This window comes from Denticeps clupeoides, chromosome 14, assembly GCF_900700375.1.
Source record: "Denticeps clupeoides chromosome 14, fDenClu1.1, whole genome shotgun sequence".
Lineage (NCBI taxonomy): Eukaryota > Metazoa > Chordata > Actinopteri > Clupeiformes > Denticipitidae > Denticeps > Denticeps clupeoides.
The window spans coordinates 8,069,413-8,094,618 of record NC_041720.1 but is presented as its reverse complement, the minus strand read 5'-3'; the positions used below and the strand labels follow the sequence as shown (position 1 = coordinate 8,094,618).

General features: G+C 42.0%; 3 protein-coding genes across 6 annotated transcripts; 1 reads left to right on the top strand and 2 right to left on the bottom strand.

The window, feature by feature from the left end:
• Nucleotides 1–245: 245 nt before the first annotated feature.
• On the bottom strand, nt 246–16,541 carry cd109 (CD109 molecule). Of its 3 annotated transcripts, XM_028953545.1 has the most exons (33): nt 16,420–16,541; nt 16,098–16,258; nt 15,993–16,021; nt 15,299–15,535; nt 15,077–15,202; nt 14,784–14,823; nt 14,573–14,654; nt 14,244–14,337; nt 13,978–14,119; nt 13,787–13,896; nt 12,563–12,820; nt 12,380–12,478; nt 12,238–12,300; nt 10,178–10,354; nt 9,497–9,646; nt 9,049–9,138; nt 8,873–8,939; nt 8,672–8,780; nt 8,226–8,340; nt 7,847–7,960; nt 7,212–7,430; nt 6,679–6,820; nt 5,702–5,878; nt 5,280–5,361; nt 4,954–5,182; nt 4,695–4,866; nt 4,228–4,418; nt 3,076–3,231; nt 2,920–2,985; nt 2,173–2,306; nt 1,928–2,084; nt 1,542–1,644; nt 246–1,210 (listed from the first exon to the last, which is right to left on the bottom strand). In XM_028953545.1, exons 1-33 carry the CDS (start codon nt 16,488–16,490, stop codon nt 1,023–1,025), a joined length of 4,350 nt encoding a protein of 1,449 aa, XP_028809378.1. In that variant the 5' UTR covers nt 16,491–16,541; the 3' UTR covers nt 246–1,022. The 3 variants fall into 3 exon arrangements, with proteins under 3 accessions (XP_028809378.1, XP_028809376.1, XP_028809377.1); XM_028953543.1 differs by having other exon boundaries at nt 4,695–5,182; XM_028953544.1 differs by having other exon boundaries at nt 4,695–5,182; nt 8,672–8,777.
• An 823-nt stretch (nt 16,542–17,364) lies between these two features.
• On the top strand, nt 17,365–19,844 carry naa20 (N-alpha-acetyltransferase 20, NatB catalytic subunit). The gene is made up of 6 exons (XM_029002617.1): nt 17,365–17,494; nt 17,780–17,804; nt 18,049–18,139; nt 18,586–18,721; nt 19,123–19,268; nt 19,593–19,844. The coding sequence occupies exons 1-6, from the start codon at nt 17,442–17,444 to the stop codon at nt 19,676–19,678; spliced, it is 537 nt and encodes a 178-aa protein (XP_028858450.1). The 5' UTR covers nt 17,365–17,441; the 3' UTR covers nt 19,679–19,844.
• Nucleotides 19,845–19,851: 7 nt separating this feature from the next.
• crnkl1 (crooked neck pre-mRNA splicing factor 1) lies at nt 19,852–25,192 on the bottom strand. 2 transcript variants are annotated; one of them, XM_029002616.1, is made up of 14 exons: nt 25,002–25,192; nt 24,092–24,244; nt 23,701–23,792; nt 23,463–23,621; nt 23,209–23,375; nt 22,915–23,093; nt 22,648–22,818; nt 22,366–22,557; nt 21,454–21,513; nt 21,292–21,372; nt 20,977–21,216; nt 20,796–20,897; nt 20,463–20,711; nt 19,852–20,374 (listed from the first exon to the last, which is right to left on the bottom strand). In XM_029002616.1, exons 1-14 carry the CDS (start codon nt 25,047–25,049, stop codon nt 19,985–19,987), a joined length of 2,283 nt encoding a protein of 760 aa, XP_028858449.1. In that variant the 5' UTR covers nt 25,050–25,192; the 3' UTR covers nt 19,852–19,984. The 2 variants fall into 2 exon arrangements, with proteins under 2 accessions (XP_028858449.1, XP_028858448.1); XM_029002615.1 differs by having other exon boundaries at nt 20,977–21,372.
• Between the last annotated feature and the right edge of the window lie 14 nt (nt 25,193–25,206).

Below are 25,206 nucleotides of genomic sequence, written 5' to 3'. Positions count from 1 at the left end.
CCCCATGACCTCCTGACATGAACTGGGTCAACTGGGTCCATGAAGCATTGTACTAATAGCATCAAGGGAACTATGCATTATGTAGACATGCTTAAACTTTATATGTCTCATCACAGCTGTATTCTTAAAAGAATTCTTAAAACTATCTAATGCAAAAGGTCTAGAAAGCACATTTGAGGATATTGCCAGGTACTGCACTGCAGTGGTTCTATTTTGGTCACTTTGTAACATGACAATTACAGAAATAGGTACAACTAGTTCAACTTTTTATTTACAGTGCAGGTCTATTTATTCATTATTGCAATCAACAACACATTTCACAGATTGATGCAACTTATAAACAATAAACCTTAGCCACCCATGACAACATGATGGTGATCCTGTACAGAGTGTTACAGCAACAATCTACTAGCAATCAAATAATTAAAAACAAACATGGAAAAAATACATGGCAAGGCAGTAGCATAAACATTTGGTAACCACAGGCGTGTGTATTTATTTGTTTAATTTTTTTTTTTATATTTTGCTTTTTTAAATAATTTAAAATGATAAAGGTTTTGTTGTACTGACTAATATTCTAGAGAAGAGTGATCTACAAGTTTGGGAGACCAAAGTGACTTTTAAAAACATTTGGTTAATGTTGCAATAAAACTGCAATATATGTGTGTGTGTGTGTGTGTATATATATATAAAATACACTATCAAATATATTTATACTATATATAAAATGTAGTTGATCCCCAAAAATGTATTTTAAACTGATTTAATAAGGAAAAAAATGTTTTTTAAAAATCTTTCAGACATCCTCAAAAACATTATCAAAAAAAACAGGGTAATCACCTGACAATGGATTTTCTCAAAGATAGTGAATTAATAGCATGCTGTGTTCTAGTGTGTAGTTTTTGTGTAGTGGGTCCTAAGAGTCTATCAGGTTTCCATGAAACAGGTTTCACCGGTTAGCTCCATTTCGAGTTTCTGGGTGGAATACCCCACAAAGACGATGATATGTATATGGCCCTATGTTACAGCCACAGAGCAATGATAAGCAGCACGGTGAGGGCTAGTGCATTTACTGCTATGCGGGGTGAGTAAGATATAATCAAAAAATAGCTATGGGACTCTCCGCAGGCACTGCAATCATTTCCACAGAACCAGCATGGAGAGACGTCTTTCCTCTGCCACGAAGAATACGTCCCCACCGTCCTCCGTCCTGGGGCACAGAATTCCATTTCATTGAAGATATCAGTTACATCATTGGATCAGAAAGGATATTGTAGCAAGAACAAATATTTGACTGTGTATAATAATATCAACAATAATAATAATAATAGTGGACATGCATTAAAATCAGTAGTCATTTAAGTTAGATTTCAAATCAAATAAATTGACCTTCCATTTCTGGAATCGTAGCTTTTGGAGATCACAAGGGTTCAATATAAAATTAAGCAGCCACAGAAACTAATAGAATAATGCAATAAATTATAAAATTGTGTTCATGACATTTCATACGACCAGTTGTATGGCCAGTTAGGTGTACATACTGGGCTCGTAGTAATCGTAGAGGACCACGGCTGCATCCTGAACCTTGGCCACTTTGTAATCCATCACAATAGGTATATTTAAACACACTTGCTCAGTGGACACCTGAAAATAAAATGAAATGAAATGATTCCTTTTTTTGGGGTATTTTTCAAAATGTACCAGAGATTGTTGGCCCTTCTTGTTCGTATCCGTCTGTTTCTGCAAATCCCGAAGACGTACTTGACGTGACATTAATAAACATGCCCCCAGTGCTACATTGATTATAGCATTGTGAAAAAATGGTTAAAGTAAGAGCTTTTGTTTTCAAATAGTGGCATGCAGAAATTAGGGGATGGATTCATAGGCCTTCTTCAGCTCATGAGAAAGGGAAGAATATTTGACCTACTGAGTCCAGGTAAAAGATGACTTTGCCTGGGGCGGTCTCCACTTTCCGAATCAGGTCATCAGTTTTAATTGTATCCTGTAGCAGACTGAAGCCACTCAGCAAGCCCACCTCCATGATGGCCATGCCTGTCTGATTCAGTCCCATGTCTTCATAAAGTCTACAAAATACATATTCAAATAAACAGAGGATATAGAAAGCAAAGAAAAGGAAACTACAGACCGTTTGAACGTTCCCAGGAGTCTTACCTTATGCAGATGAGGAGATGAACATGATAAACATCCATGTCAAAGACAGCAATAAACAAATCAAAAGCCTCTTCTTCAGCATCCCTGCGAGTCCGGGAGAATCCCTGACTTTCCACATTATAGAACGCAGTCATCTGTAGGCAAGAGGCATATGAATATTTAACACTTTTCTTTTTTTAGTTTCTTTCAATAATTGTAACAACTGTACCCCGGTTCCCTAAAGGCATGTGCCCGTTGTTGGGACATATGGGTTTTATTCTCATGTTCAAAATTTTACATTGTTAAATGTAAATATTGCCGACATGAATTCCTGCTTTATATTATCATAGCGGTGGAGGGGAAGCATCTCGTAAAGAAGATCCTCTAAAGGCCACTGGCAAACCTTGTTTTTTCCAAGATATTGCGCTTTATTGGCTCAGGCTTCAATCAAGTGAGCAGAATGATGCAGGCGGGTGGGGGATTATCATGCACAGCTGTTGAACTTTTATTTTCACATGGGATGCATTGTTAATTGGAGACTCCCAGGCACTGGCAAAGCTCTTTGGGGGAGAATTCCAGCTGCTATTGTACCGTGGACCCAACGTTCATGTCGACAACAGGGCCTCTAATCACAGACCAACGGGGAGCGTAAAAAAACGTGATCTAGGACACGTTTTTGTCTCATTGTCATGACTAGGCTATCCCATGGAGTCAAAGAAACAAATGTAGACATGAACTTGGCAGACACTGTGGACGGGGCACTGATACCTGGAACAGAGCGAACCCTTTGCCTTGAGCAGTGATCTGGAGTTTTAACTCTTTATCTGCTTGAATCTAAAGTGTAAGAAAACAGAAACTGCATTATTACGTAAAAAAAAAAAAAAAATGAATAGAAATTTAAAAAATCCTGATTTGAATATTGACCTCTTCACTCTGTTGGATGAGGTGGTTGCCTTTGTTGATGGTGAATGTGGCCACAGTGTTGAAAGGAGACGTGTGCACAACTATTTTGAGATTGATGAGACTGGATCCACTGATAACTGCATACTCAGACAGGGCCTGCAGAGCGATAATGGTGTCCTGTACAGAAAGGGAGCCGATTTGGTGAAATGGTGGTGAGTTCTGATCGGGTTCCGCCCACTGTGAGAGTGTGTGTGTGTGATTGCGTAAGAGCTAGCAGGTGTCTGTCAGCTGGGATCTTGGAATTAAATCTGTGTCATATTGCAACCATTAGAAACAGTAACTTATGCAAAGCCTCAAACTTCACCCAAAGATTATAGTTGCGGTGGTGGCGTCTCTGGCTGCTTTCAGTCGCCTTTCATCTGCACACATTTGGTTTGCCTTTCATGACACACAGCCTCTCGCTCTTATTCATATTTCTTGAAATGGTTTTAATCTGTGGAAAGGCTGCATTCTGTGTCTCAGAGAGGGTAGGGATTTGTGGTTTTTTATTTTGAACCTACCTCAGGAAAGAAATGCTCTGTTTGTGGACTTGGTTTGAAAATTTGTACTTTTGTTTTAGATTTTCTTTTTCTTTGACATTGAATTTGATCAATGAAAATTACATCCTGGTGTTAAATTCTGATGTTTCTAATGGGTAGAGGACTCATTTTTATCAACTCAGTGTTTAATCTTATGCAGACTTTGTTTCATGCAATTGGTCAACCTGAATCCCAGTTCTGTATACCATCTGATACACTTCTGAGCCACTTTCCTTGGTTGTGATAAATGTGTTGTAGTAGCCAAGTGGATAAGACACTCTCCGATGACCCAGAAGACCCTAAAGTCCCAGGTTTAAACCCCACTTACTACAATTGAGTCCCTGAGCAAGACACTTAACCTGATGTAAAAGAGACAGTATCAAGATACATGCAGTAGAGATTAAGGTTGCTTTATATTGTGCTCAGCAGTGTCTGCTCGCTTTTTCAGGTGCGAAATAGTGGTAGAAGACAGAACTTGCCAGCCCAGACTTTCATTCTACATGGTCTAAATGGTCGTGTGAGGTCATTTTGTAAAGATGACATCATAAAGGTATTAAAATGCAACCAAAACAAACTTTGCTGCATTGAACTGAACCTGAGTGGAGCTGTATCCTCCTAGATGGTTTCTCTGCTGGCTCAGCCACTTCATGATGGGAATGCCTGCTTCCAGCTGGCCCATCCTTCGAAGAGAGAGCAGCACGTAGGCAGCCATCTCAATGGCAGTTGAGCTAGGCTGCCAGGAGTCGGAAAGCCCTGTGTCCCCCAAGGTCCACACCGGCACCCCGTCTGCACACAGACATTGCAGCTGAGAAGAGCAGCTGTGCAGCACGTCTAGTTTAACTGCAGCGCCCACAGTTCTTTATGGCTTCAGCTGTACTGCAGACCTTGGCAGGACATTTAAAGAGCCTCAACAGGTTTGGATCAGATCATATGCGTTCTAAATGAATGTAGATGAACTGCATTTAGCTCTGATGGATAAATGCGATGTGGTCCACTGAGCACTCCTAGAACAGGCTTGCAGTTTTACGTATTTAGTTCTGGCTGCAGTAGATGGTCACCCACCCTGATACTCTGCTCTGGCCATCAGATCCTCCAGGGCGGGCTCAGCACTCAGGCTGTTGGCCAGTGACAGAGCGTACGTCACCAGACACAGGCTGTAGTCGCTGTAGACCCCCTGGGCCAGTCTTGATGCGAGAAAGCTTACTGCCGCAGACACCTGGCTCCTAAACTTGGTCTGGGAGCGTGAAAAAAAAATAGAGTGCACAGCAGGGATTTTCACAAGGAGGCAGACAACTTGCATTCCTGAGAAGAGGATTCTCACCCTATAAGTTTCATCTTCCAGAAGGGCCATTAGGACATATGCTGTGAGAGAGGCGGGGCTGTCCTGACCTCCCTGAAGCTCTGTGTGGATGACCCGGCCGGGCTCCATAAAGGCTCCATCGGGCCCCAGCTGGGTCTGGAGCCACATGACTATCCTGTCCAGGACCAACTGATCTATGGTGATGAACTGTCGCGCCTGCAGGAAGCATCTTAGCACAAAGGCTGAAAGCCTGAATTTAAGATAGGATCATCACAACTTGGACGCTGTCTCAGTCAAAAAAAATTCACGTCATTGTGAATTAAAGATGTAAGAGTGACTGTACACACCATGTGCTACCAGATTTGTCACTGTCACCAAAAGCACTTAAAGAGCCATCAGTCCTTTGGTAGTAGAGTTCATGTTCATAACCTGAATAAAAACAAAAGGTTAAACTTAGTAATTCACAGTGTAAATGATAAAAGACTAAAGAATAACCTAATTAACATTATCGCAAAGATTAACTTAATTTTGCTCATCCAAATCATACATTGTTATTTAGTTATTAACTAATGATCTACAAATAATAATATACAGCAAATTCAAACCAACTAAATTATAGTTATATAAGAATTAAACCATAAATTATATCATTAAAATGTGCATAATTGCAATATAATGTTATATAATATATGCATTGTATAATTCTATGCATTTTAATTTTTTGCCGTTGTGTTTATGTCAGGTAAATTAAAGTGTGAAAACCTTTCACCTTTCATCATGTATGATATCGCTTTCTCCCTGGCCTGTTTGTCATCTTGCCCAGTGCTGATGAGGTATCGAAGGACATAAATGTTTGGTGCAAAGTTAATCATATTTTGTTCCCCGCATCCATACGGCATCTGGATGAGAGATTCAAGGCCAGTAATAGATGGCCCGAGGATGTCACCTTTCGTGGCACAAAACATTAAGAAAAGGCAAGGTTTTTGGTCAGAGATAAAAGCAGGAAAAAATGTGCAGTCAGGACTTTTAGCCCTTTGATTTAACAAACTGATTGATGTTGAGGCCCCACCGATTGCCTGTTTCCCCCCACAGCTGTACACCAGTTGAATGACGTCCTCCAGACTCATGATGGACGGCTGTGGATGTCACATTTGACACCACAGAAACACAAACAGGAAACAAGAAGGCTCAGGACCTGGCAACACCGAGCATGCAAATCCCAAACCACAGAATGTCCTGCTTCGTCGAGCAGTACTCACACAGTAAAACAGTGGACCAGGAACAGACTCTTCCTCTGCATTTACAAAGTCCGCCACCTAAACAACATGTCTGTTTACCGCAGGGACCAGCAGTCACAAACTCACACAGAGTCGGGCTGTGCACTTTACTGCAGCAGGTCTCAAAAACAATCACACAGATGTCGGCCATAAAAATGCACCAGTCTGCATGCTTGCCAGACATGCCTTTATTTTTTCACATTTTCCACGGATTCTTGATTAACGACTGTGCATGTCTGATGTCTATCACCCTGTGTCAGTGTTTCCAATGAACGGCAACTTCATACATTTTTTTTTTTTTTATAGGCTAGCAAAAAACACAAACATTGACAGTTTACTCTCACAGACCGACCGCAAAGCACTGACAAAATGTATACATAATAAATTATATTTCCATTTATACTATCTGGTATGTGACATTTTATGCTATTTTTTCATCAAAAGGTCGTCGACGAGGGTGCTGACGTACCAACTGCAGACACTACAATCCTCTCGCTGCCTTGCACCACATTTGAGGGGAAGCTGAAGTTGATCTTCTCAGAGATTGTTGTCTGTGTGGGCACCAGCTCCAAAAACAGACTCTTAGAATAGGACTGTTCAATTCCTTCAGGCTGTAAAGCAAATAGTAATTAACAGTGTTTTAATTAGGAACATTACTACTGTCATCACAAATGACAACCGCAGCGTTTTATTCAAGATTAATTAAAAAACTTGTTTTAAAATATTATATTTGCCACCACCTACCTGTGTTCAATTTATTAACAAATGTAAGACAACGCTACTTTTTCATATGTACAGTACTTTGAGCCAGTAGAACATATAACTCTATAAATACAATACTGTAAAACTGCAATTACCATACTAATACTAATATAGCAGAATCAAAATGACAGATTATTAATTATATTACAGATTATTATATTAGAGTGTATATATGTGTTTGTGTGTGTGTGTGGTTTCTCCATTATGTATTCAGTAATGTAGTGTTTTGCCATACAGCACCTTTACAAGAATTGTCTGGAACAAAGAATCGGATTTGAAGGTGGAGATGGCATTAATTGAGATTGGCAGCTCCCCCGGAGTGATGGGCCTTATGGGAAACAGGACAGAGGTGCTGTTCTGGCTCCAGACTGACACTGTGCGTGTGCTGGCCATGGGGATCCCAGCAATATCCGTGAACACAAACTCAAACGTGTCACTTTCTGCAACTATCACCATGACCTGGGAAAACAGTGGGGTGAATGAAAGAGGGTTGAGATTTCACCTTTATCAGCACAAAGATTACAAAAGGAAAAGGACAAAAGACTTTTCATTCATTCAAAGACATGCTGATCCTTCCAATCTCTTGTCTTGTAAACCTGTGGTAGTATTCATCCATTATCTGATACGTTTATGTTCCCATAAACTTGAAATTACTTTTTCAGGAGTAGCACACCCTCCACAAAACATGCTGAGTCATGTCCAAAAATTAATCATACATACATATAGGCCAAGACTGTATGCAGCGTCCCATTTTTCAATTTAGTGTTATAATGTCAGTAGACGCTGCTCCTCAGACTGATGTGGCAGATGTAAGCTTTACTGTCAGAGCAGGTTGCAGAGCGGTCAAATGAGGGGCTACAAAGACCCTGCATTACCTCCAAATCCACATCCAAGTAATTGAATATGTTGACCTCCAGAATCAGCACCTCTCCTCTAACAATATAAGGTGGCAGGTTGAGAGATATGAAGAAGTCCTGGAAAACAGTGAGCTGAGAAGGAGACAAAGTTCATAATGTTTTTAGTAGACATTCATATTCTTGTTTTATACAAAAAAAGGTCATTTCTTTAAAATTGTACTAGGAACTCATAATTCAAACTCTGAGCAATGATTAGCAAATTAAAAATCATAAATAAATATAAAAAAAGAAATATGGAATTATTCAATAAGGATGGTAATGAATGTTCCGCATGGTTATAGTTACATACACCTTTTAGTGGATTATTCAGAACAGAGAGGACATTGTGACGTATCACCTCTGCTGGAGCACTGACAATACCCAAACCCAGTGTCTCCGACATTACAAAAGCTGTGGCCACCCAGGATGTAATGGCATCTGGCACCATCACATTGAAAGAAGATGTGACATTTCTATGGAAAAAAAGAACATAGATCCAGATGGAAATACTAATACATTTAGTAATAACTAATAAATTGGATGAGGTTCTCTGGATAATCTTCCAGAAAGAAAGAAATGTGTAGACAAAACCTAACACTAGTACGCTAGTATGCAATGGTTTAGTGGTTGTCAATATAATTTAGCTACCAAACATTACATCTTACATCAAAAAACTATACTGTTTCATGCTTTTCATTGGATTTGCACCAATTAAAAGCTAAGATCAATATTTGAAGCACAGTAGATCACAGTAATCACAAAATGAAGCCTGGGTGCGTTATGGCCTCTAACTCAAATCATTACCCTAAGCTTGTGTCCAGCCACAGCCAAGTCTCCGGAAAGCTCTTGCGAACCCGTGTCTCCTCATTCAGACTGGTCAGAACACTTTCTGTGAACATGTCTATCTCTCCTGCTGTGGGACAGAGCCGAGTCAGAAATAGCCATGCTATAAATATAAATCATGAAATAAATAATATTATCAAAACTCTCCATTTTAAAACCTACGAAATTCTGGCATGTAGTTCTCCCTTGGATTTAAGCTTGCATCTGTGAGGACCACAAGGTGAGAACCCTTCAGGGGAGAAATGCACATTGTTTACTTAGTTCAAAACCTGCAGACTGATTGTAAGGTGATAAACATGAGCTAAAAATGTATCTGGTGCACTGGGCATCAAACGTACTGTAAAAATGGAGTACGGATCTCCCATTGTCATGGCATCTGGCACAACTCGGCTTCCGCCCATGTTGTACTCAGCTAGTTCCTCCAGTACCTAGGGAAGAACAAAGGGGGTGCAAATCCCAATACCTTTAGTCCTATGAGACCAAAAAACAACACGACAAAAGAGTCCACATTGTAGTGAGAAAATAGTAGTGAAGAAGGGAGCTTTGTTCTTCTGTTTACACCTAACTGATACTTGGGCGGTGGTCAGTGATAGGGTTACACCACAAAACCAACTGCATGAGAACCAGCTGGGTTTTTAAAGTGGTCCTTGGTGAAAACAAGGAATTGCCCAGCTAAACCGATCTGTTATGTGTTACAATATTTCAGTCAATTCAATATATTTTGATGTGCAAGTTTGCACTTGCTCGCAAAAATATTCATTTATCCAATATCCAAACCTTCCTCACCATTTCATTTGTGATGTCATTGTCCTTGACTGACATTTTTGTTCCTCTGTCCACCACCAGAATTCCCAGAGTTCCAGGCTCTGACACAGACACAGTCAAATCCACGTGTTCACCAGGCTTCACTCTGTCCTGGCTCCAGTTCAAGGACACCTACCATGGTATAAAGATGTTCCATTTAAAGCCACATTAAATATGTATTAGCAGAAGTAGTAGTAGTATTAAAAGGAGTAGTAATTTTAAATGCCTTATTCATAATCTTGTGAAATGTAAACATTGTTGGGAAAACATGACTGTAAGTATGAGTAATTTTTATAGTGTTTGGTTCATTTCCTTCAGTTATCAATCACACTTCTTTCTGAAAATATTGATTATCTGCCCCCCCCTTATTTGTGACCTTTGTTAAGTAACTGGCAGGACAATTTAAGGGACAGGTACTGTAAGAGATCCTTTCTTCTTCACCCAATGGAAGGTACAATGGTTTGAAATTCTATTCAGTCACTGAAATTTCTGCCCAGGTCATGGTGAGAAATTCTACACCTATTTAAAGTTTAACCTGAGTTCACAGCACTGAAGTGAAATGAACCACAAAAGATTTTTACATTACGATCAATGGCAAAGGAGACAATGGCAAATGGGTTTTGGTTGCAGTAACATTTCAACAGAAAAATCATAGCACATTACTTTATTCCTGAGGGCCTGCTGGACAGGAATATGCAAAACATCATTGATGATTTCGCCATTGTTCTGAACGCAGTACACCAGCACACAAGCCTCTGGTGCCCAGGATTCTGTTGGGATCAGTGTGAATGATGTTGATTGGCTCACTCCGGCTAATATCACAATTCCTCGTCCAATTACCTATGGGCATCAAAGTTTAAAGTCACACTTCTCAAACTGAAATGTCACAACAATATGAATATTTCATATTATTCATGGTTTTAAGGACTAATCAATGGATAAAGCACTATACAAAATCTCTGCCCCTCAGAATTCTTCCAGTACCTCAGTTTCAGTTTCACTGCATGTACAACCTCCTTGTTCTACACTAAACACTTGTTACAACATTTGTCACAATATATAGTATTTGCCATGGTTGGTTGGTATTGAGTTTTTACTAACAATCCCAAATTTAAGGAGACACCCCTTTTTCAGACCCCATACAAAAATACATTTCTACCAATTACATTTAAATACAATCACACAAAAGTAGAACATTTACATTTACATCTGTCATGGTAGCTGAACATGTCGAGGAAGGAGGACGCATACTCACAACGTCTCAAGACAGGGAATTTAATACAAAATACGATATGGGAAAACATCACCAATCAACAACACAACGGAAAACAGTCACGAACAGCTTTATACAATCATACACAGGTGAGAACAATCTGGAAACTTCATCAAAGGATGAATATGGAACTCCAGTCCAAACCCCGGAGTAGCCCCTTCAGACTGGAATCTGACAGTAGCCTCCCCCTAGGCACGACTCCTAGCGTGCCACCCAAAACAGTCCATGAAGGGAGTGAGGAAGTTCATACAGACGAGTGGTGGCTGTCCTGTGCCCACATCTTCAGGACCAGGCCAAAGCATGGCCCATCTAAGGGGGAACGGCACCCTGTCCACCATCCACAGGCACCCGCCACGCTCAATGGCAGATTCTACTTGCCCAGAATGCCACCAGACATGGGACAATGGGGCAGGCGTTTTAGGGTTTAATGTCTTGTTCAGAGACAAAATGGTAGATGGTGGGATTTGAACCTGTGTTTCTGTGGTCATTTGGTTTTGTAGGTGAGTGTCTTACTCACTAAGGTCACAAGTAAAAGGACCTTTCCCACTCTTACCCACTAAGCTCACAAGTAAATGGTCCTTACCATCTCTTACCCACTAAGCTCACAAGTTAAAGATCCTTACTCACTCTTACCCACTAAGCTCACAAGTAAAAGGGCCTTGCCCGCTCTTACCCACTAAGCTCACAAGTAAAAGGGCCTTGCCCGCTCTTACCCACTAAGCTCACAAGTAAAAGGGCCTTGCCCGCTCTTACCCACTAAGCTCACAAGTAAAAGGGCCTTGCCCGCTCTTACCCACTAAGCTCACAAGTAAAAGGGCCTTGCCCGCTCTTACCCACTAAGCTCACAAGTAAAAGGGCCTTGCCCGCTCTTACCCACTAAGCTCACAAGTAAAAGGGCCTTGCCCGCTCTTACCCACTAAGCTCACAAGTAAAAGGGCCTTGCCCGCTCTTACCCACTAAGCTCACAAGTAAAAGGGCCTTGCCCGCTCTTACCCACTAAGCTCACAAGTAAAAGGGCCTTGCCCGCTCTTACCCACTAAGCTCACAAGTAAAAGGGCCTTGCCCGCTCTTACCCACTAAGCTCACAAGTAAAAGGGCCTTACCCGCTCTTACCCACTAAGCTCACAAGTAAAAGGGCCTTGCCCGCTCTTACCCACTAAGCTCACAAGTAAAAGGTCTTTACCCGCTCTTACCCACTAAGCTCACAAGTAAAAGGGCCTTGCCCGCTCTTACCCACTAAGCTCACAAGTAAAAGGGCCAAGGGCCTTACCTGCTCTAGGCTAAAACCACCCAATAAACTGTTCAGCTTCTGGATGTGTGAGGATATTTACTTGGTTACAATACAGCCTCTGAAAATGGCTCTAAATACCATGATGTCTGCTTATCTAGCTGACCACCACATGATCCCATTTCCTTAAAGGAATGTTTTAAAAAAAAAAAAAAAACCAACCAGGTAATGGAACTCCTGTAGTAGGAAGCTGCTCTGTATGCTGAACTGGAGGGGAACTCCAACCTGAAAAATAGAGCAGCTAAATTACCAACTCAGACAGCATTCTGGACATATAATAGTATCTTGTGTAGATTTACTCTACCTTAGGCTTGCCATGTCTGTGGAGCTGTATGTATGACTTGCTTGGTGATGAGTAGCTGTTGTACAGCTGAAGTCCCTTGTGCGTGTCCTCAAACTCTGCCTAAAAATAAAACAATATGAAACATCTGGGCGGAGGCAATTTTCAAACTCTGATTGTGTAGAACAGCCTATATGAATGTTTCACCTCAACATTGAGTGTGGCAATGTGATCTGAGAGTTGGACATTAAAAGACACAACACCATCAGCTGGTACAGGCAGCTCCATCACATATGATGGTGAAAAAGTAACCATTTCTGAGCCATTGTCTCCACGTGGGACCATGAGCAAGTCATCCTTTTTCCAGGTCCAGGGGCTTAGTTTCTGCTGAATGACTGTCAGGCGCAACATCTTTCCCTGGTCTTTTACACTTAATGGTGTCATATCGTAGGTGGAAATCTTGACCTGCAGAAACACGGTATGATTAATAAAGCTTCACAGATTCTGTCATGTTGATTGAGTTAAAAGAGCAGACTGGATGCTTCAAAAGGAGGGCGATGCATGAAATCATTGTTCTTCCTCTGTTAACCATGGTTACCAGCAAGGAAACACATGCAGTCATTACTGCGTTGCATAAAAAGGTTTTCACAGGCAAGGATATTTCTGCTACTAACATTGCAGCTAAATCAACCATTTGTCGGATCTTCAAAAATTCAAGGAGAGAGGATCAGGTGTTGTGAAGAAGGCTTCAGGGTGCCCAAGAAAGTCCAGCACGCACAGGGACTGTCTTCTAAAGATGATTCAGCTGCGGGATTGGGGTGCCACCAGTGCAGAGCTTGCTCAGGAATGGCATCAGGCAGTTGTGAGGGAATCTGCACGCACAGTGAGGTGAAGACTGTTGGAGGATGACCTGGTGTCAAGATGAGCAGCAAATAAGCCACTTCTTTCCAAGAAAAACGTCAAGGCCACCATCAGTCCTGTCTCATGCCAACAGTTAAGCATCCTGAGACCATGCAAGTAAGTGGGCTCACTCACAACACAGCCATGAATAAAGAATGGTACCAAAACATCCTCCGACAGCAACTTCTCCCGACCATCCAAGAACAGTTTGGTGAAGAACAATGCTTTTTCCAGCATGAAGTGTCTCAGGTCACAAAACAGTGAGCAGCCATGACAGGCGCCCGGGGAGCAGTGTGTGGGGACGGTGCTTTGCTCAGTGGCACCTAAGTGGCACCTTGGCGGATCGGGATTTAGACCGGCAACATTTTGTTTACGGGGCCGCTAGGTCACCACTGCCCAAAATATTGTCTATTTGCATAAACATGATGCAATTGTCAATAAAAGCCTTTGAAACTTATCAATTGCTTGTAATTATACTTCAGCGCAACACAAAAACTGACAAAAAGCAGCAAACTTTTTTTGCTCACTCACCTGAGCTGAGAAATTCAATGATGGCCTGATAATTCTGGGGTACTCCTGAAAAGACAGGCAGTATTTGCTGCGCACCAGGGTAACAGTGGCATTGCTGGAGTATTTTAGCCCTGGAATGATTTGAAGCAATAATGTGACATTGGCCAGGTTATGCAATAATAGAAATGATCTCACACTGCCATCAAATTCACCTGTGTAGAGCTCAGTGACAGACACCGTGATGTCGACACTCTCTTTCCCAAGGTATCCAAACTGGTATTTGAAGTCCAAGGAGCGTTTGGATGGTGCAATGTGGTTTGGTATGTCAAACCTGAAATCGGCTGAGCCATCGATCTGTTCGGGAGGGAAATGCAGACATGTCAAGCAGCTCTCAAAATCAGTTTAGCACAGTTGTCCACATGCAGTACAGTGTGTGTGTGTGTGTGTGTGTGTGTATGTGTATAAAATACACACCAACCTCTCTTTCTTCATTGTACCGGTCCTTAAGACCATTGAACATGTGATAGTATGTTATATTCATCATGCCTTGTACTGGTTTCCCAAATGTGTACCTGTAAGATTTCGTAATACATTTCATAATAGTCACATGGACATAATCATAGCAAATAAGAAAAAACATGAATGCCGTATTGAAATAGAACAGCACTAATGGTCGATAGAATGGGTATTTTACAACAGATTGGGCCTTTTCAAGTTGCTTTTATTACTTGGTCACGTGGTTTACTGCAGCACATGGATCTTTACTGAGGTGAAGCTCTTATGTGAAATCTTTCTAGCAGCACTCACTGTGCATGGACAGATCCACGCAGTGTTTCTTTATAGAGCAAGAACTCCGGAACATCAATCTTGATTTCAAACCTTGGGAGGACTGCAACCAGACAAAAATTGTTCACATTTGGGCATTTCACAAATGCCAAACTTTTTATTCGTTACGTCCATTTTAACTCTGAATTGTTATTATTTTTGTTGCTGTTGTTGTTTAATGCCTCAGTCTTACCATAGTTGTCGACATTAAACTGCTTCTCCTTCATCACGTCCTGTTGAGGCAAACACCAACTGACATTGTTTACTTTTCATATGTTCTGCGTAATACTCAATTTTATTGCAGTTCTGTTTGATCTGGGTAGAAATGTCATTAAAATAAATAGCCAAATGGTTCGTATGAACAACTGGCTTGAAATATATGGTTTCACATCTTGTGCACAGACTTTGAAGGGGTACTTTTAACAGCAGGTTCAAATAATATTAACAATAATAGACATGTTAAGTGTAGCAGAATGATCAGCTTACCTTGACTACGGTCATAATTGTCCACGCACCAAGAGATGGGTTTTTAGAAAGCTGAAACTCTTTGGACACAACTCCCAAAACACAGTCCAGATCCAGCCACTGCCGGATCCGGTTGCCCTTTGGGTCCTGACCCATAATGAAAGTAGAAAAGAGCTTCTTCAATCCACACCCTCACCATGAACGTCATCCCCGAAACCAGTGACCCCCCAACCATACACCCACCTTTATGACCATGTCCACTGGGCTTTCAAAGGGCGTGCCATCCGGGTGGATGGATATAACCCGGACCTTCACAGTCTGCCCAGGCTTGTAGTTGCTTTTGTCTGTCTGGATGAATGTCGATAAGCTCTTTGACGTGTACTGCAGTAGAGTGGAGTTGGTGAAGAGCACGGTGCTCCCCACGTAGCCTGTGATCACCAGTTCATAAGGCAGCCAGTAACTCTTATTAGTTTCAGGAACCTGCACACACATATATCACATACGTAAATATTTCACTCACATTTATATATTCCAATAAACGAGGAGTCCTATTTTAATACAATTTTATACAGTCGGCCCAACTCAATTCTCTTTATTTCTCACTTACATAGTATTTGTAGTAAAATGTGTGGTAAATTGGTGCATTAACATGATTCCGAGGACAATAAAAAGTCCAGGCCTTAAAACCTACAGACGCATCCAACATTACACTGATAATTATTCCAAGAAATTAATTTGTACCAAATATGCATGCGATTAGAAAGATAGCTGGCAAATACGTTTATGCAAACACTTTTTCAGATGTGATCCCACCTCCATTCTTCCATTATTGCAAAGGTGTTGGGAGAAAAGCTTTCAATTGTAAGAATGCTGCCTCTTGAATTAAAACCTTCTATATATACAGGTGTGATGTATATATTATAAAACGGCCACTTACTGGTGGAAGCACCTGCAGCTGAGTCGAACCTATAAAAAGTATGAGTTTGTTAATGTGTTTTTTTTTTTTCAATAAGTGCATTCTGTAATAAACAATATATATTACCTCCTGGGACCATGCTCTTTATCTTTGATACACTAATGTTGTCATGCATGATCTTTGACACGACAGTGACAGGTGAAATAGTGAAGATTGTGACCGACAATGTGGTGGGGACACCGTGCCGGAACACATTTGGCGCTGATATAAGGTATGTTGGACTTGTTCTAGGAAGATTGCATGGAAGAAAGTAGCTCTTTACATTAAACCAATCAAATCCTAGATATCCTTAACAGGCTTCCAAATAGTCAAATGGTAAAATACATACTATTTTAGTACATCGTTAGTGTATTTCATTTGCCCATATTAATAAACAAAACAGCAGTACCTTGAGCTATTCTGTGCTGCACTGAAAATAACGAAAAGTCCAAAGACTCCAAATACTTGGAGAACCTCCATTTGCAGGTGCAGCGGATCAACCTTTGGTTCTTTGGCTCTTCAATGCGGAGTCGAAGAGTCCCCGGAAAAAAAAGCTCCTCACACCTGAAGTGAAGCAGCTCCACCCACACCGGCCCACGGGCCAAAACATTCTTCCGTACAATAGCCGTATCACATGAAACCTTTTTCCAAAATGACCCCTTTGTCAGCAATTAGTGGAACCTTCGTCAACGGCAAATGAACGACAAGACAGATCATCTTACTGATCGAATTGTACAGTTCTGTGCCACACAATCAGCGTACGCATTAACCTTTTAATGGAGTAAGGCGTATATATTTAAGAGACTAATATTTTATCCGCGTCTGTGTAACGCCATGCTGCTCCAAGCCCACCAGATGGCGACATTTGCCAGCTTTGTTAATTGTGGCCACCTCCGTCTGGTGAAATAGTTTCCTCGATGTGTTTGAAAGCTCCTAAATTGTCGGCGATCACCGTCACTCATTTGTGTTTGGCCTGTGTAATTACTCCACGTTATTAGAAATATGGACTCTGTTTGGTTCGGCCCCTGTTCGGCTCCTTTGGTCTTTGATGTGTCCATTAATATAAAACAATGTCGTGCACCGGTCCCTCATGTTGCCATCTGTTGCGAGACACAGTGTTCGTCACTAATGTGCAAGGTTTCTGACATGGAAACTTTTCGAGGTAGAGGAGTAATATATGGAATAATATATTATATAATTTATTACACTATTCATTACACTCATAATAATAACGAAACCATTATGAAATAGTTTTAAGAGATGTGCACTTCAATGTGTTTTATTCTAAATAACAATAATGATAATAATAAAGAACACTCGTATACTTTCCCACGCTAGATGGCGCAACGTTCCAGAACCGGTCTCTCTTTCATAGAGTGCAAAGTTCAGAGGTCACGGCAGCCAGAGCCGCAGCGACACGCCAGCGTCACAATGACAACATTACGGGCCTTCACCTGCGATGACCTTTTCAAATTTAACAACATGTAAGCTCGAGTCCTTCTTCATCTGCTGATCCTTGTGTTTAATTTTCCTTTTTGCCGCCTGGCTGTGCGGCGCGAGTACTAGCCAGCATGCTAATGAACTCTGCCAGCGTACCAGGTCCGTTTTTGTCGCGATGCTACGATATCCAGACATGCAGACATGTCCGTGTATGGCGTGTAATTGTTTTCCTGGCGTGGTGACTTCTCTATGAATTAATAGCCCTGCCATGTAACATTCTTATTGCAAGGACAACCATATCAGTGTCTCTCTCTGATTTTCTTTTTAAGCAACCTGGACCCCCTGACGGAAACCGTATCCTTCACTGTTTACACTTGGCGAGCTTACATTTATACCATTTACCAGACGCCCTTATCCAGAGAGACTTACAGTAAGTAGTTACAGGGACAGTCCCCCCCTGGAGACACTCAGGGTTAAGTGTCTTGCTTAGGGACACAATGGTAGTAAGTGGGATTTGAACCTGGTTCTTCTGGTTCATAGGCGAGTGGCTACTACCACCCTCTTTACTACCAGCTTCTTTAACCTCTGACCCTCGCAGTATGGGATTCCCTTTTACCTGCAGTACCTGGCTCACTGGCCCGAGTACTTCATCGTGGCGGAGGCGCCGGGCGGAGAGCTGATGGGTTACAGTAAGAGTTTCACTATTCCGACACTGTTGCCAAACAGCACACTCAGAGCACAGCACAGTCCACTGGCAGTCCACTGCCTCATTTCCCGGTTTGAATCCCGATCCGCCAAGGTGCCACTGAGCAAAGCACCGTCCCCACACACTGCTCCCCGGGCGCCTGTCATGGCTGCCCACTGGTTAAAAGCAGGGGACACATTTCGTTGTGCCACCGTGTGCTGTGCTGTGTATCACAATGACTATCACTTCACTCACTTCAATCAATCACAGACACTCCTGCACTGTGGAGGCTTGTTTTAAAGCACCCGCTGCAGGAAACAATAAATCTTCCAGCCATTCGCTTGAAGGCGGAAATGTCCTTGACCCCTTTGCCCACGCAATTGGCATCATCGTAAGTGAGAGTGGCATTTTTGCTCCCCTGTATATTCTTCCTGCCGTTGTTGTTTGCAGTCATGGGAAAGGCTGAAGGGTTGGTGCCGAAGGAAGAGTGGCACGGCCACGTCACCGCTCTCTCTGTGGCTCCCGAGTTTAGGAGGCTGGGCCTGGCAGCCAAACTCATGGAGATGCTGGAGGAGATTTCAGAGAGGTGTGTGAACCACGCAGAACTTATAAAAACTGGTCAGATCGGATTTATTCATGTTACTCAATTAGCACAAGGAGCGGTACAAATAAAGGATAAAAAAAGTCATTGTTCTCATAATGAAACAGTGTATGGTGTAAGGGTGATTAATGATGGTTAAGAATTAAGAGTGAAACTCTCCCAAAATAGACCACTGAAGAACCCCAAGTGGGCACTTGATGATGACAGAAACTGGTAGCTGACTGAAAAGGTCCTAAAATACTAATAAAACCTACCCAATGCACAACTACTAATCCAAGTCAAAAGCTCGATGTGCACTGGACTGCGCTGGTACCGCTGAGGCAACCGAGGCTTCCATAGACGAGGTACTTCGGACCATTTGCAGTCTTTTTCTCTGCCCTTGACAGGAAGGACGCCTTCTTCGTCGACCTGTTTGTTCGCGTCTCAAATCAAGTGGCGGTGAACATGTACAAACAGCTTGGCTACAGCGTGTACAGGACTGTGATAGAATATTACTCTGCTAGTAATGGGGAACCAGACGAAGATGCTTATGGTAGGTGAATTATTATTTTTTCAATTCAGAACCTGTTGGAATATATAGATGTGTGTTCTCCGGAAGTTCACTTTAAAGGTTTCCTTACAATCATTAAATACCACCTCACCGTTGGTGAGCAGTGTGGGCTCAGTGGCACCTTTGGGATATGGGTCTGCTTCCTTTACCCGCTAGGCCACAACTCTCCCAGATTCTATTATTATTATGTAATAGCAAAGTGGCTATGTTGTCATAACCTGAAGCAAGTTTTGTGATGTATATTTAACATGATTTAGTTATTCTTGACCGTCGTGTAATAGTGACACGATGCTCCTCTTTCTGCAGATATGAGGAAGGCCTTGTCGAGGGACACAGAAAAGAAGTCGATCATACCACTGCCACATCCTGTCCGACCAGAAGATATAGAATAACCCTGGAGCGCGGCTCTCTGTCTTCCAAGTAGTTCCCTTTGCCTTATATGAAGTGAATATAATATGTGTTTGGCAGAGAGTCGCTGCTTCTGTAAATATTAATATTTAAGATCAAATCTTGAAATAAAGCATCAACCCTTTTCTTTTATAAGAATGCAGAAACAGACAACGCCTCAGGGTTTTATTACTCGTTTAATAAAAAAAAAAAAAATTGAGAAAAAGACAGAATAGAAATTAACTTCCCAGGAGGTGTGGTACCCCAAGCAGTTCATTTGGTGCTGAAACGGAAAAAGCAAGATTGGACATTTACTCTTTGTCAGAATCACCACATTTATCCTTTTTACTGGGTTGTTCATCTTCACTTTCACTCTTGCTGCTGCTGCTGCTGCTGCTGCTACTACTACCACCACCACCACCACCACCTTCCTTATCATCAGCTCTGTCATCATATGTGCTCTCTGGAACCTTCTTCTCATCCATGGATTCTCCACTCTCCTTTTCTGCCGCTAAGGAACCTTCTACTGACTCGTCCTCGTCCTCCGCCTGTGGCGACTGCTGCTCATTTTCTTCCACTTCATCCTCTTGCTGCTGCTGCTTCTTCCACATCTTGGCCATGGCCAACAGCTTGAGGTTGGGCTGGTTTGCCGAATCTTCAGGGAAGATGTAATCGTAGTATTCCTCCCATCCAGCATCCGACTAGAAGGTTACAGACAAAAAAATCGTGAGAGACAAGTTGATGCCGATGAAGTCTTTCTAGGAACACAGGTCGTTCATTTAGACTTACCCCATCTTCAGCAGTGAGCTTTCTCCTCCTCTTCACCTTCTCAGGCAGGAGCTTCTTCACCCGCTCCCTGGAGCCATCTGAGCCAAACTCCTGCTCGTAATCTCTCCAGGACTCCAGGAGCATGAGCCGCTCCTCCTTCTCCTCACAGCTGCGCAATCCCTTGTTGGCCTCCTCGTAGATCTGCCGGCAACGTTGGAGCCGGTCGCTGCTGTCGATGGACAGTTCAAACTGGGCGTAGCTGATCCAAACCTTCATCAAGAGAACAACTCCTTTTAGACGACTTATGGAAATTCTTGATTGCCGAGAAAATACCTCTACCAGAGCCACCTCTACCTTAACATGCTGAGTGCGCTGCAGAAGTCTCTTGTATAGTTCCCTTGTGTTATCGTACTCTTCCTGCTCAATTTCAAAATCGATGTAGGCCTTCCAGAGCACCTAAATGCATTCAAAATATTGTTAAAACGCAAGTGCAGCCATACGGATTGTGTAAAAAGCAAACGATCTAAGGCCTTACCTCTGGCATATCCAGACGAGGCTGACCAATGGCCAGCTCAAAAATGGCTCGTGCCCGATCGACGTCTCCCAGGATGGTCTCCAGTTCGGCAAACTTGATCCAGGTTGTGCAGTTCTCTGGTGAAAATTCCAGGTATTTCTCATAGAGCTTCCTACATCTGTCAAACTCGCGGAGCTGCAGCTCCAGCTCGATGTAGCCTTTGAACAGCTTGTTCTTCGGACACTTGCCTATGGCTGTACCCTTGAGGGTGGAGATGATGATTAACAGAATTGGCTGAAGAGATATTCTACATACGTAAAAATAAAAAAAACTCACCAGCCCTCGACGTGCACCTGGGAGGTTCTTCTGACGGATTTCAAACTTACCATACATCAGCCACATCTTGGCATAAGTGAACTAAAGACCAATGCTGTGTCAGTACAATTACAGGCAAACCATAAAAAGACTTTTAAACGAGTCATTACTGTCAAAGCATACCTTTTTGTGAGGGATGAGCTCCAGGCACGCCTGGTAGACCTGCCTTGTTCTTTCAGGATCCTGTCACAGAGTAAAGCTTTCTGTTGCTGTACAATATGCTGTATAATACAGGGTGATAGTAGCCTAGTGGTAACACACTCGTCTATGAACCAGAAGACCCAGGTTCAAATCCCACTTACTACCATTGTGTCCCTGAGCAAGACACTTAACCCTGAGTTGCTCTAGGGGGGACTGTCCCTGTAAACACTGATTGTAAGTTGCTCCAGGGGGACTGTCCCTGTAAACACTGATTGTAAGTCGCTCTGGATAAGGGCGTCTGATAAATGCTGTAAATGTAAAATGTAATATACACAGTCTATGATGTGTTATTGAAGCAGATTTCAGGAGCAACGTCAGTTTTTAAATTACATGTGTACAATCATTTCTCAAAACACAATTTTAAGCTGCTGGTATAATAGAAAATTTAGGATCCGGCAACATTGCTGACCGCTCGTATTTATTTCTTTTCGCAGCCACGTCGGTAAGACGGAGATTGAGGCGCCATGCCCTATCCATCGCTTCTTTCATTAGATTCATTGGGTCTGCAGTATTTAAGACTTTAAACTTTGAATTTAAGGATTACTAACTGTAATGACATTTAAGGCCTAAATCCAATTTAAGATCCACAGAAACCCTGAAATTGGTACATTTAGTGTGAGTTAATTTGGGTGTTGAATCCTGAAGCCACACTTTTCCTGGACTGAGACCTGTTCCATTATAAATTGCACAAATTTACTTCTGTCCCAGAAATGTTGGCAGAGTTTAAATCTATGTGTTGGGTTTTAATTGTGTCCCTGATGACAAATGTCTTCATACATTAACACGTCCCAAGTTGATATGTCCCCAAGGTGAAATGACTGTGTAATTACTCACCTTGACCTCCAGCTCTTCATAGAGAGCATAGTTAATCCATAAGTATATGTAACGGCGCCAGTGTCTCTTCTCCTGGATGGGTGGGACGTTGGCAATAGCTCGCTCATAAACCTCTCTGACAGCATCAGGATCGGCATCACTTTCCAACAGACGTAGGTAGTCAAACCACGCATCGTAATTGTGTGGGTTTGCCTGAACAGGACGGGAGCAGTGATGAGGTCAGGTAAACTATGGCATCATTTGAATGAAGCTGAGCGAAGTTTTTAAGCAAAGTTGCCTTACCTTAACTTCTTCTTCATACTGAAATCTTCGTTTGCTGACTATGACGTCCTCAATTCCTCTCCGGTCCCCAAATTTTTTCTCAAACATGGTGTAGTTCTTGAACAGGGCCTGTGCTTGCTGCTTGGGAATCCGGTCCAGTGCATATTTGTAGATGACTCTGACCCGTTCAGACTACACACAGACACAACACGTGTCAGGATCCGAAAAACACGAAGGCAGGAGAAATACCAAAAATACACACACACACACACACACACACACACACACCTCTTTTTGCCGCTCTTCAAATTTGGCAAAGGCCACATACAGATTTTCATCAATATTCTCCTCGCCAAAAAACTCGACTGCCCTCTCAAACACCTTCCTAGAATGTGCAATGTAGCCATGTCTCTCTTCAAAGCGAGAGTATTTGATCCAGTTCTTCACTTCAGGATGAACTATCACAAGTGCATTTTGGATTAAGGAGCATTTTACAAAGTTTTGAACAATTGATACCTTAATGACTAATATGTCTCAACTACATGTGGTGACATAACATAATGATTAATCGCAAAAGGATATATCGCTCATAGATGGTCCGGGCCTTCTCCACTTCCTTATAGCGCAGCTCAAAATTGATGTAAGAATGCCATGCTTGTTCTTCAGGCTCCCATTCCATCCAGCGCTCAAACACCTGACGACAACCAGCAATGTTGCCCAGCATCTCCTCCATGTACGTATACTTGTACCTAGAAAGAAAGACATAAATAATGTTATATTTCTGTGAAAAATAACGATTCAACAAACATCGGGAGCACTTGAGGGAGATGTCTTACCAAAACTGGTTGGCACGAGGCAGAATAGTAATGGCCCGGTCCCAAATGTTCCGGGCGTGGTTCACCTGCCGGCTTTTCATCTCCATCTCGGCATACTTCAGCCAGAGAGTAATGTTCCGATGGTCTACATCGAGAGCACGCTCGTAGATTGAGCGTGCCCTGGGACAGGAAAACGAGAAATGAATGAAAACCATGCTATATACTAAAGGATTGTAATCATAACAATGTGCTATTTTACCTTTGGATTTCGTTTAAGCTCTCCTCCCATTGTGCGTATTTTATCCAGTTACTTATGATAGTTCTGTTCTTTCGGATGTTATCTTCATATCCCTATTAACATGTATGTGATTCAAAAACATGTATGTGACTCAAACAGTGCATTCGTCAAATTCACACTTGTATAACAGGGAGAACTCATAGAACTATGTAATAAAAGGTGGAAAACTGAGTGCTATTACAATATAAGTAGTTGAAAGACATGATGTGTAAACTGGCAAAGAGAAATATTAAAGGAACAGTAGAGAGCAGCAGCGAAAAAAGTTTGCCTTTAAACAACCTACGCAGCATGAACAAAAACTTGTAAAAAGTACACACAATATCAGTGGTTTTCAACAAATTAATGAACGCACCTTGCGCTTCCTTAATTTGTAGTCATTAAGCTCTTCTTTATCTGTGATCTTTTGCTTCGGTGGCGGTGGGAGCAGCTCGAGTTCCCTCTCCTTGGCTTCCCTCAGCAACTGTTCGGCAGTGATCTGCACCTCAGCCGGGGCTTTGTTTTTCACCTTGAGAGAATATGAAGATGGGAAGAAATTTGTTTGATCTGTTGCCCTCAGGAAGACGCTACAGGTGCACCACAACAAGGACAAACAGAGTCCTACATGTACTGACTACACCCCCCGGACTTCCTTCCTTCTAACCTACAACTGGGAATTTACATTTAAAGCATTTATCAGATGACTTTATCCAGAGTGACTTACTATCAGTAGTTACAGGGACAGTATTAGTTATCAATTTCTGTATACCGTTCAATAACATTATTTTCACTGTCCAACTCTCACCACATGTTCATCATTACTGTGAATATTTGGAAACAATGTGAAATAAATGTGCAATAATTCTAATGTGCAATAACATGTAACCCACATACACTATATAAAAAGTTATCTATTAAATCTCATATGTATATAACGCTGACACTTGTAATCCCTGCCCCTTATTGTATTGTGTTTTTGCATATTTTCTACATATATGTCTGCACATGAGCTGCTTTTAATCTCATTGTACATGCGTATTGTGACAATAAATGGCATTCTAAAGGAAATAACCAGGCATGAACAGCTAGCGCTTCTCCGCTTGGTTTAGCAAGCAAACAATAAACACGACGAGCGACGTATTTGCTCCAAATTTAAACACGTTTTAGAAACCAAAATTGAGGACATTGAGGACAAATTTAATAACCCAAACAAACGTTGGCACCACGACATCCAGACCGCACTCTACGACAAAGTTAACCACGAGCTTTGAAACTACGCAAATTACCTTCGCCACTTTGGGTATTCTCTGCTTCCCTGCAGCGGTGGACGCCATGTTTCCTAACGTTGCACGAATATCGATCCAAAAAAATAATAATAATAAAGCCTAAACAAGTGAAACCGCTTTATTTTAATTCCACAACGCGTGAAGATTCCGCCATTAAATTTCCGGAAGTACGTCACCAGTGACCTATGAACTGTAACCCGTGGTG

What these genes read in the sequence shown, in the direction of transcription:
- cd109 (XM_028953543.1), bottom strand. Translation starts at nt 16,490, where the DNA reads ATGGAGGTTCTCCAAGTATTTGGAGTCTTTGGACTTTTCGTTATTTTC. An exon ending in CATTGAATTTCTCAGCTCAG is followed by an intron (nt 12,821 to 13,786) that starts GTGAGTGAGCAA and finishes GTGTTTCTGCAG; the next exon opens with GTCAAGATTTCCACCTACGA. An exon ending in GGCCAGAGCAGAGTATCAGG is followed by an intron (nt 4,419 to 4,694) that starts GTGGGTGACCAT and finishes GTCTGTGTGCAG; the next exon opens with ACGGGGTGCCGGTGTGGACC.
- naa20 (XM_029002617.1), top strand. Translation starts at nt 17,442, where the DNA reads ATGACAACATTACGGGCCTTCACCTGCGATGACCTTTTCAAATTTAAC. An exon ending in TGGACCCCCTGACGGAAACC is followed by an intron (nt 17,805 to 18,048) that starts GTATCCTTCACT and finishes TGACCCTCGCAG; the next exon opens with TATGGGATTCCCTTTTACCT. An exon ending in CTGGAGGAGATTTCAGAGAG is followed by an intron (nt 18,722 to 19,122) that starts GTGTGTGAACCA and finishes TGCCCTTGACAG; the next exon opens with GAAGGACGCCTTCTTCGTCG.
- crnkl1 (XM_029002615.1), bottom strand. Translation starts at nt 25,049, where the DNA reads ATGGCGTCCACCGCTGCAGGGAAGCAGAGAATACCCAAAGTGGCGAAG. An exon ending in AGTATGAAGAAGAAGTTAAG is followed by an intron (nt 22,558 to 22,647) that starts GTAAGGCAACTT and finishes CGTCCTGTTCAG; the next exon opens with GCAAACCCACACAATTACGA. An exon ending in ATGAAGAGCTGGAGGTCAAG is followed by an intron (nt 21,514 to 22,365) that starts GTGAGTAATTAC and finishes ACTCTGTGACAG; the next exon opens with GATCCTGAAAGAACAAGGCA.